We start from the raw sequence: 12,119 nt of genomic DNA, 5'->3' as shown, positions 1-12,119 counted from the left end.
GATAAGATCAGTAGTATTGAAGTAATATGAATACAATAGGGATAAAGACATATTTAAGAAGAATCCACCCAAGTCTGCAAGACAATGTGTATGCCGCAAACCGGTTACCGATTTATGTTGAAACACCCGCCTATTTAATAAGCAATCTAGACCCCGATTATAAACCAGGATCGCATTGGATAGCCATATATATAGATACAAATGGTGTTGGACAATATTTTGATTCATTTGGACGAGCACCACCAAAATATCATAAGCAGTTCTTGGAAAGAAACACAAGAATATGGCAATTCAATACAAGGCGGATACAGAATGATTACACATCAGTTTGTGGAGAATATTGTATAATGTATTTGTATTTCATGTTTACGGGTTACTATACAAGTTCAGATTTTTTAGATTTATTCAATGGAAATACAGTAGAGAATGATATATTTTTATGTGAGTTATTTAAATCAATATTTGAAGGCTAATAAAGAGTAGTTATGATTCATGCGTTTCCTTTAAAACCCATAGAATGAAGCAACGAGCCAGCGAACAATAGAGCGTCATTAGTAGGTGATAAAGCAATTAGATAACGAAGTAGGGATTAGTTTTTCGAAAAGCTAACTTTGCAACCGTTAGAGATACGACGTCGGGAGTGAGCGCAATCGATTCAGCGTACCCCAAAACCTTTTTTTTTTTTTTTTTTTTTTTTTTTTTTTTTTTTTTTTTTTAGGTTTCGATCTTGACCGAGGCATGGAGGGGGCTGAGGCAGCGAGGCATGGGAGGGGGCCAGGGCCTGGGGCAGAACCGGCGAATCCCTTACTACTTGCGGGTTTGAAAAATACTAAATCACTTTTTTACACACAATTTGTTATACCTAGATTTAAGTATTATAACTAGATAAAATTATTGTGTTACGTGTTATACATATTGTCGACGATACCTATAACAGGTGTGCGGAAAATCTCATCAAGTTTATGAATACACCTGCTTTGTAAACTCTGTGAAAATTTCTTCTTAAATAAATAAAATATTATACTTATTAAAAATATTATACTTATGCACTAAAACTATAATATAAGGCAAATGGTTATTGGAATTGGATTGTGGTAAGGTAGTATAATAATAACGCTAAGTTTTGCTAGTGTTCTGATTTATCAATATTTTATCTAGATTCCGTTACAAAATATACTAATGATTATGATACCTACAACTTCTTACGGTATTCGCAGTAAATTTAGAAACTTTATTGGTCGCTAATAAAAAATTTGAAGAAGATATCTGTTTAATTTGGACCGATTTAGAAAATAAACAGAGCCAAGTATATAACAACTGTAAGTATATAACAATTTCAAAAGTTTGCCTAAAAATATGTTTTCTTTTGCCAAAAATAGGCGTAATTTCAAACGTCGATCTTACGTCGATTTGCAATTTTTAATTTGCTGATTTTGATTAAAAATAATTGTATCTCAAGCAAAATTCATTCACCCAGTCTCTCTCGGGGTAATGTGCAGTTAGAGGGAAAGGGTGACACTGACACGCACATAATATAAGGCTGTTACTGGACTTCGTCTGTGTTGGTGTTAGCTGGCGGGCGTGCTCTGCCTTTTTGAAGTGTTTTTTTTTGTTAAAACTGACTGGAAAGCGCTCTAAGTGGGTGCCGTGCGTGTGTCGGCGAGCGCCGGCATAGACGGGGTCCATACTTGTATAGTTTAACTAACTTGTTACAAATAACTAGAAACTTGACATTGGCTAATCTTTGTAAAGCCAGAGAGAGAGAAAAAAAAGGCTGTTACTTGTTTCCGTTATCTATGGACTGTCACTATTTTAGGTTCCACCTACCAAAGAGCCATCGCTTCTACAATCTCAGGTTAGAATCATCACAATACACAATGGCTTGATAAATAGATACATAAACGGGTACGTAAATCATACATCATACGTAACAAAAGGTAGAAGTTAATAAGTCCTGTAATTTCAGTCTTATATGTAGTACCTTATGATGGTATTATCAGAGAACATATCTAATTATTGCTGAGGCGAGTGCGGTTTGATTTAACCACTGATTACATGGCATCACTATGTGCAATGTGCACTTCGTAATGTCTACCTAGATACATTATTTTATCTTCGTACCTCTTCGTACCTACTGTTTTTTTTTACATTAAGCGCTTTTTTTGGCGATGTTACACACGACATATTTCAGTCTAATCTAAAACTTTTTCGATAGAAGTTCTTTTATTTAAAGAAAATTTAACTCTAGGTGTGTTAAGACTTAATGCAAAGATCTGTGGAGGTGGAAGATGTATTTAGGATAGATTCATTCTTTCATTACACCGAATAAAAGTGACCAAAAATAGATGCCGGTGCCCGCAACAAGATAAAATATGTCTTAAAGGTACCTACCAATAAGTACTTACCTAATACCTTTTCCAAATTGCTGTGGTTCGATACTAGATACAATATCACAAAAAAATAGGTATACATACTTAGATAGGTAGGTCTCTACCTCTGAAGGTGAATAAATAAAACGCTCATCGCAATAAAGACTTAATAACTTAGGTAGATATCGATAGATTTGAGGAAAATATCTGTGATTAAATTAATAATAATGCATTGAATTCCCCATCTTAAATTTAAATTAATATCACGGTAAGTTATAAGGGTTAAATACTTATCTTATAAAAATAATATAAGTCCCAGGTAAGTAGACTAACTATTATATTTAACCTACCTGATAACTTCGAAAAAACATTAATTACATACATATATACATACCTGTTTCATATTCACCTCAGATTAGATGTTCACTAAAATAATAATTAATCATTTAAAACACATTTTCTTTCACTATTGAAGAATTTTCACAATAATTTTTAACCGCGAAACCGTTAGGTGAATCGTATCTGAATACGCATACGAGAGATAAAATTCATGCGTACCTACGTAACATCGGTGATAGACAAGTAACCACCACAAAAGGAAAACTAGCACTGAGGCAGTAACAATGCGCGCTATGATTTATTTCTGTTTGCTGCAGCAACATATATGTATGAAAATCTGCTAGAGATGGCCGTCATTATACCTAAAGCATCAATTTTCAGAGGAAAAATCATAGCGGATTTAAAAACTGTTGTCACGGTGCATTAAACACTTTTTTTTTGAGTTTCGTACCTCAAAAGGAAAAACGGAACCCCTATAGGATCACTTTGTTTGTCTGTCTGTCTGTCTGTCCGTCCGTCCATCGTGTCTGTCAAGAAAACCTATAGGGTACTTCCCGTTGACCTAGAATCATGAAATTTGGCAGGTAGGCAAGTCTTATATAGCACAAGTAAAGGAATAAATCTGAAAACCGTGAATTTGTGGTTACATCACAGAAAAAAAAATTAAAAGGTGTTTTAATTTTCAAAGTAAAATAACTATATTAAGTGGGATATCATATGATAGTGCTTTACTTGTAAATTCTAAAACAGATTTTTATTTATTTTTAAGCATAATAGTTTTTGATTTATCGTGCAAAATTTCGGAAAAATACCCGAGTACGGAACCATCAGTGCGCGAGACTGACTCGCACTTCGCCGGTTTTTTTTGTTGCAGTTGGAATCTTGCAATCTTTTGAAAATATCCGTCATTCGATACAAATCAATATTGTCCGAAGACACCTTACATGCCATTTTCTGAGGAAATTGTGATATCTAAGAAGGAATGGACTGTGTGGACTTCGGTGCAGGGCCCAGGGAGTCTCCATTTGAGAAATGCCTAACGGGCTCGTCCTGTTGGAAAAGAATCGCAATCTCGAATGACTGCTGACCATGAAAGCATGAGGTACAGCAAGCTATCACCTTCGCATTTGATATGGCAATAAGTAAATGGCCACTGAGCATTTGGGAGTTGCGGGTAGAGCCCTTAGTACCACTAGGTACAGGGCTCAACCCTATGAAACCCTAAGAAACTTATATGTAGCTGACGTGTTTATTATTATGTCCAAGCTCCTCTAAAAACACGTCAGCTACAGCCTACATAATATTATAGGTATTAGTTTTCAGCGTGATTACAACATTTTATGGACTTTGTCAAACTTCGTTTTTATGGAGCGCAATTGAAAGACACTTCTCAATTTGCATGATTGCTATCTATTAATTTCCTACTCATAAAAGTGATTAATTATTTAATCGTTTACATAGGTTATGCATATTCAATCAATAAAAAATCAATAAATCTTCTGACTATTTAACTATAACCCCAAGCGTTTTGAAAACTGATTTGGCTTTGCCTATTCTGTTTACGAGTATATCGATATAAAGCCAAAAGTAGTATAATTTTCAATTCTTTATCTGCGTGTTTGTGCAATTATCATGTTGAAATTATCGACTTTGGCAAAGTACTCTAAGCTGATATTTCGGATTATCATATACTTAGGATGGCCTTTATCCCGAAAAACAAAAGAATTTGTTATTGGGTTAGGGCAGAAAATTCTTATTGTTGATACTTTACTTTTTACTCCGTTAAATATTTACCGATTTTTGCATTTTTTTTAGGGTTTCATAGACAGTAAGAATATTTCATAATGAATAATAATAAACAAAATTTTAATATTCCACCATCTTCTTCAAATTCTTAGTCGCGCCCTAATCGGGAAAATTCTTCTGGGTTTTCAATAATCCAAGCTTAGTAATATTGAACCTACTCTCTACCAGGAAGGCACTTGATATTCTAGAGGCGTTTGACAATACTGCTGGCCGGGCCTGCCGTACTTATAGGTACGCGGCAAACGGGATTTCCGAAAACACGCTTTATGTGGTGTGGTAATCACTACTAACGATGGTATTATCAATGTTCCATTTCCATACCAAAAAAAACGGCCAAGTGCGAGTTAGACTCGCGCACTGAGGGTTCCGTTCTCGGGTATTTTTTCCAACATTTTGCACGATAAATCAAAAACTATTACACATAAAAATAAATAAAAATCTGTTTTAGGATGTATGCCCTTTCATATGATACCTCACTTGGCATAGTTATCTTATTTTGAAAATTGAAACACATTTTGATTTTTTTTAATGATGTAACCAAAAATTCGCGGTTTTCAGATTTATTCCTGTACTTGTGCTATAAGACCTACCTACCTACCATTCTAGGTCAACGGGAAGTACCCTATAGGTTTCTTGACAGACACGACGGACGGACGGACGGACAGACAGACGGACGGACGGACAGACAGACGGACCGACAGACAGACAGACAACAAAGTGATCCTATAAGGGTTCCGTTTTTCCTTATGAGGTAAGGAACTCTAAAAATGCGAAACTGTGTCTGCCTGCCTGTCTCTCTGTCCGACAACTACTGGCTGTTAACGGCCCATCTCTTTCATTTAGTGTAGTACGGAGACGGCTCGCATCCCGAACCTGTATATACCTAACCCGGAAAATCAGAGTTCCTTCAGGATTTTTAAAAAACCAAAATCCACAAGAATGAAGCCACGGGCATCATCTAGTTCTTAATAATTTTGTCATCGTACGTCAATAGTAATATTACCTGCTAGCCAAAACCCGATTTTAGGATAAACTTGTTTTGCATAGGCCAAACTGGTAGTGTTTTGGTTTGTTAACGGCCGAAATTAATAAATATTATATCAATCCTATCCTATCTGTAATCTGTCGATAGGTTACTTAGCAACCTTAGATAAAAATGGTCTAATTAATAACATTGTTATTTGTCAAAAATTGTATGGTCTTTTTTGACAATAAAAGTTTTTTTAAGTAACTTATTGACATATTACAGCTGATAAGATTGAGTTAATTGAGTAATTAGATATATTTTAATTTTAACCGTAATTATTACAAAAACTATCAGATATTTGTTAAAAACTGATAAGAATCTTTAAAAATGATTTTTAATTTTATTGATTTGAATTTTAAACGGTTTCAATCATTCATTGTATGCGCTGGGAACGGATCAATGATAAAATCATAATAGGTTCCCTAAAATCGGGTTGGCCGCAAGGGAGGTAAGTATTAAATAGCAATATTTTAAAGCGGCTTTTTAATTAAAGAGAGAAATAAAGAAAGATGAAATCCATTCCAAATGCTCTTGTAGGTAACTATTTTTATGCGGATTATTAAAAAGTTCGGATGGGGTTTTTATAAACCTCAATCCAGGAGGACAAAATTGCGGGCACCAACTGATACAAAATAAAAGCGCGAGTGAAGCGTGCGAGAATTTTTTAAATATTTACCTACAACAAAAAAAGGTGAATTCAAGAATGAATGTACATACAAGTATATACCTATATGTATTTAAAATAATTTCACTTTATGTCTGAGATTTCGGGGGAGTTTGGACCCCTATACCCCCTTTCCGGTGTTAATAGATGGGCGGCGCCACACCGAACATTTATATTTAAGTAGGTACCTATACGTACTTAATAAAAATTATAATAGCCCCTAATTCACACGAACGTTATAAAAGCGTTGCGTTAAAACCTGGCGTTGGCGGGTATTAAAGTTGTACGCGTTAAAAAAGCGTTGTCGTGTGAACAGATACTCATGCATTTGTTCTATTTGAACGCTTTTTTAACGGACGTTAAAAAGCTCTCTTATGAATGGGGCCTAAAGGTCCGAACTCATAGGACGCATCACGCGAGGTCCCAGCACGGGGCAAACGTCTGGTTTCTATGCATATACTATTTGTCTACAATATAATAGGTATACTACTATACAATAATCTCAATGTCATGTAATAAGATTTCAGACTTCTTAGGGCCGGCGCACGTATTACGGCGGAGCGCAGCGCAGAGCATGCCCGCGAAATTTTCTAATCGCGTGACACATTACGCGAATTTCTGCCAGAGAATGCGCGAGCACGCGCGGGACTGCGCGCGGATGCGCGAGTATCCGCACGGATGCACAATTGATTTTAGATACTATTTCAATGAGGACAATGTCGATAATATTTTGACTGTGATAAATGCTCTGCGCTGCGCTCCACCATTATGTGTGCCGGCCCTTATAAGTAACAAATAGTAAATCTATCATAAACATTGATTTTAGAGTCAGTTTTTCTCAGATCATAAGCATGAATTAGACTGCATCACGTCAATACATTGCAAGTTGCTACATTAGCTAGCATTAGGTACCTACTTAAGTTGTTAGTAGAAGTAAGTATTTATTATTCTTGATTTTATATCCTTTTGTCTTTTGTTACAATAATATAATAATGGTAACATGATGTGACACAAATACAAATCTTGTTTTATTGCTTTATCAAGTACCTGTATTGTAAAGTGGCTTAGAGACTACGACAGTAAATTAATGTTACCTTATCTGAATGTCTTCGACGACAATGGACCAACAGATCGTCTTTGAATCTACGAACTTTCCGATTCAAGATAATCACGTATTTTTACCCGAATACGGCAAAGCCAAAAGGAAGGGTTATGATTTTATTAAATCTAAGTTGGTACTTATTGCGGCTGGAAAAAACTAGAAATGAAAAGAGATTTTATATCCGTTGCAGGCAACTAACTAGAAGGATTCTTAAGAAGAGCGAACGGCTCCCACCACCAGGGCGGGTTTCAGGGCGCACGCGCCGCCGGACCGGGCGGAAAAACAATATTTTTTTAACCGACTGTGGCGAAAACCGAAAGGAGCGTTACGTGTTTCACCTATGTTTACTTTGTATGTCCGTTCCTATGTGCGCTCATATCTACTCAACGGGCCAACCGATTTTCATAAATGACTGGGTCACTGGGTAGTGGGTAAGTAGGTACTTAAAATTCTTAAAGAATCAAAATGGCGGATTTTATGTGCTTTAAATTTAATGCGAGGGCTGAAAAAGATAAGAAAGTAAACATGTAAAGACATGTACGACAGGTACATTAGTCGGTTTCAATGTGTATGTCGCAGGTATAATATTGTCCGTCGTAAAGCCGTGATCTTTCGTGATTATAATCTCACTAGTGATATTGTATAGCGGCCTCAATGATCAGAGGCGCTAGTAACAGGCGGTCGAAGTTTTTCCTCGTCATTATACGAAGGGGAAAAACTTTGATCATCTGTTATTTATTTTATCTTTGATTTATTAACACCATGCTGCTTGCCATAATTGCAAATTATACTGGAACCGTTCCATTGAATTTCATTAGGTATGTAGGTGCCTACCTACTGTAATCAACTCGCACTTGATTGAAAAGCTTTTAGCATGTTTTTCGTAGTAATCGATTCATAAAAATATTACGCTTCGCTTTCGATTTTTCTGCACTACGTAAAACAAAAAACAATGCGCTCGCTTTGCTAAAACTTTTAGTTAATCCCCGAAACCCCCGTCAAGTCGGACAAAAAGTTGTTTTCTCATGAGTCATGAGATAAATCGGTTTAAAATTTGGCCCTGATAATCTTGGCCTAGGATTATTTCTATCAAAGAAATTTTGTCCTATCGTGATTCCTATTTCATGACGATTTTGGATTCAAACCTCAAAAATCTCATTTTCAAATATCAAAGTAATATGGTTTACTCGGTTTTTAGTGTTTTATTAAAGTTTTCGAATAATGGGCTACGACAGTCGCAAAATTTTCGTATATTTGCTTTTTTTTAATTTTCGTATTTAGTATAGGGTCCTATATAAATACCAGTAAGTATGGCTTAGATAGGCAAGTAGGTATACAGTCGAATCGACTGTATACTTACCTACTACTAGGTAAATAGGTTCCTACTCACGATTCTTATAATTAATTCAATCTGAAACCCTTTAATTCCATATAAATAATTATTATTAATATTATTCATATACATAGTACATACGTAGTATATTATATAAGTATGTACTTATATCAAGCATCAGATTTTATCAGATGTTAGTTAAGGCCGTAGGTCCTTTCCTACTATATATTATTAAGTTATTTTATAAGTATTATTGCATTAAATACTTATTATTCCTTTTGATGTACGAAGCCCTAAAAATACTTAATGTTACCCCCATTTTTCTCTATAAAAAGGACTATTGATATTATTTACAATAAAAAATTATTTAAAGTGAACGTAATTTTAGTGTTTAGGACTGAGCCGAGCCACATTTGTTAAAAGTTTCTTTCACAATCATTAAAAATGTTGGAATGTGTGAGAAAAAGGACACTTAGCTAACCACAGCGCTTTAAATATAGGTAGATGGATTCTCAAGGAATGGTCAGTGTAATAATTGCGTAATTAATCACGATCACACGTGCAGTATGTATGCTTCAGTTTATTGTTCACTAACTTTATCGAGCTTGCACGGGCGCGTCGTTAATGACTATAGGTTCAGGAGCTGGCGAACAAAACCATGTTAAGTAAAAGGGTGCTTCGATGGAGGAACGCAAGGTATTTAACCCTTTCAAGTAAAGATTTTTATATAAACCTGTGAGGATGATACTGCCATTACCGCAATTAAAGTGCCATAAGCCTACGTTGACGTATTTTTTTTTTTAAATTCACTATAGGTAAGCGCTTGACCACAATCACACCTGATGGAAAGTGATGATGTGGTCTAATATGGGACGCGTTTACCTAGAAGGTGCCTATTCACTCTTGTTTTAAAGATACCCGGATTATAATTGGTAGGAAACACAGATCGCGGAAGAGTATTCCAAACCTTAGCCATGCGTATGAGGAATGAAGACGCAAAACGTTTCGTGCGTGTAGATGGAATGTCAACGACATAAGGATGAAAACTCGCCCGACGTCTTGCGGTTCGGTGGTAAAATGGTGAAGGGGGGACAAGATCGAAAAGTTCCTTAGTTTACAAATTGCGAAAAACCAAGTAAAATTTGAATTTCGCGGGCAGACCCGTCGCTTGCCCCTTAAGTATGAGATACTATATTAATAGGTATATCTAATATGTTTCACTTAAAAATAGATATTTCAGCCAACAAGAAACTAGGTTCCTCTTTTATATCTCCTGTATACTAATAAATGTTGAGATCACAATCCATTTTCACAAACTGTAAAAGCAATTTGCCAAGCAGTTTTGCTTCACTTATTTACTAGGTACTTATTAGCGGAGAGATTGAAATGGCACGTAACATCCTTTAAAAACTATTCTTTAGACTACCTACCTGCATCATAATATTGTTTACATACTATAAAATTTATTGCTATGTACGTAAAAACCAATAGGTACCAATATACTACTTCTTGGCGATTACTGATTAGTCTTGCACATGTAAGTAGGTATATATTTTCACTGAAACTGATATGATCTTGAATTCTTGATCACAAAGCACTGTAAACATAGGTACGTTTAAAGTTTTCCTAGGTTATTAATGTTCTGTGATTTAATGTTTTAGAAATTAAGGCTTCCGGTCAAAATAATAGTAGGTAAACTATTATGAGAAACGTTTATAAATTTTCAGGTACCTATAGCGTATAATTGAACTGGTTGGTATGAATTGCCGCGCACGACTAACGTTTTCATTATCAATTAAAGTACCTAGGTACTGTTTGCTAATGCTTTGACCTATTCATAATGTAGAGTGTAGACTATTAAACTATGGGCTGAAAGGGAATCATAATTAATAATTTAAGGATAGCAAAATAATATAGGTAAGTATATCTTCCTACCTACCTATATACCTACACCGTGTGCCTACACTGTGCCACAAGACGTGAGCTCGTAGTCAAAGCACAGTCAAAGGCTAATTTGCCACCGAATATTAAATAAGGGTTCCGTTTTTCCTTTTGAGGTACGGAACACTAAAAACCGGACAAGTGCGAGTCGGACTCGTACAAGAAATAATACTTACCTAATAAGTTACTTAATAATAATATTTTTTTTGTGATGTAACGATGAATTCACGGTTTTCAGATTTTTCCCTTTACTTGTGCTATGATATTATCATTGATTGCCAAATATTGATTCTAGGTCAACGGGAAGTACCTACCCTTTAAATGTTTTTTCGTTTGACGAGTGTTGAAGTCTTGACAAACAACAGACTGATAGACAGACAGACAAAGAAGTGATTCTTTGATGGACCCTTTTCGTCTCTGAAGATACGGAACCCTAAAAAATAATAAGTGTATTGTGCATTGAAATAAATTACCTACATAAATTAAAAAAAATCCAGTACTTATTATCGGTCATGCATACAAATAATTACATTCCATAGATTGCTCAAATGCTTTGTCGAATACAGAATTTGTTTACGGCAGTAGGTAATTAAGCATTTGTATTACGTTTATGGTATTATGTATTTATGCCCATCGTCAACATAATATCAACATTTTGCACGAATCACGATAAATCAAAAAACTATTATGCATAAAAATAAATAAAAATCGGTTTTAGAATGTACAGGTAAAGAAAGCCATATGATAACCCACTTAGTATAGTTATCTTTCTTAGAAAATTGAAACACATTTAATTTAAAAAAAAAAAATGATGTAACAACAAATTCGCGGTTTTCAGATTTATTCCTGTACTTGTGCTATAAGACCTATAGTTATCTTACTATGAAATTTGAAACACATTTTTTTTCTGTGATATGTAACCACAAATTCACGGTTTTCGGATTTATTCCTGTACTTGTGCAATAAGACCAATCTACCTGCCAAATTTCATGATTCAACGGGAAGCACCCTATAGGTTTTCTTGACAGACACGACGGACGGACAGACGGACGGACAGACAGACAGACAACAAAGTGATCCTATAAGGGTTCCGTTTTTCCTTTTGAGATACGGAACCCTAATATTAAATATTAGTTAAAGCGAAAAATATCGTTGATAGTAAAAATATTATATTTCTCAATGTGACTGGGCTAGTTATATTAAAATAGTGACTGCGAGATGTTATAAACAGACAGCAACAGAAGGTTTCTATTTTTAGTAGGTAGAACCAAACTAATTAGTATCAATAGCATAGTCTTAACTACTACCAGAAATTGAAATTTTCCGCATCTTACATTTTTAAAAGTTCACTTTTTCTAAAATCCGAAGAAAGAAGCTGCAGGGAATTAAAGATACTCGTACTTATCAGTCGTTACTTTCATTGCTCATTATTTTGAAATTGGTTTCGTCTTCCAACTTTCCGAGCATACGAAAATTGATACGCATACTTTCCTAATAAAATAGTTGTTTAGATGATATGGCTTATGTAAATGTTTGAG

At 35.1% G+C, this 12,119-nt stretch overlaps 1 protein-coding gene across 5 annotated transcripts in view; it reads right to left on the bottom strand.

Moving 5' to 3' along the window:
* LOC123871443 (calcium release-activated calcium channel protein 1-like) overlaps positions 1 to 12,119 on the bottom strand; it is a 62,158-nt gene that overhangs the window by 23,190 nt on the left and 26,849 nt on the right. Inside the window, exon 1 of one of the 5 annotated variants that reach the window (XM_045915268.1) lies at positions 2,764 to 3,001. The exons of 3 other annotated variants lie outside the window; for them this stretch is intronic. In XM_045915268.1, coding sequence (XP_045771224.1) covers positions 2,764 to 2,772 — 9 coding nt within the window. In that variant the 5' untranslated portion in view covers positions 2,773 to 3,001. Of the gene's footprint in view, positions 1 to 2,763; positions 3,002 to 12,119 lie in introns of those variants that run through there. One more of the 5 variants, XM_045915266.1, reaches the window with a different exon arrangement.

Source organism: Maniola jurtina, chromosome 13, assembly GCF_905333055.1.
Source record: "Maniola jurtina chromosome 13, ilManJurt1.1, whole genome shotgun sequence".
Taxonomy (NCBI): Eukaryota; Metazoa; Arthropoda; class Insecta; order Lepidoptera; family Nymphalidae; genus Maniola; species Maniola jurtina.
The sequence above is the reverse complement of the archived record's forward strand: the minus strand, read 5'-3'. Positions and strand labels throughout refer to the sequence as shown.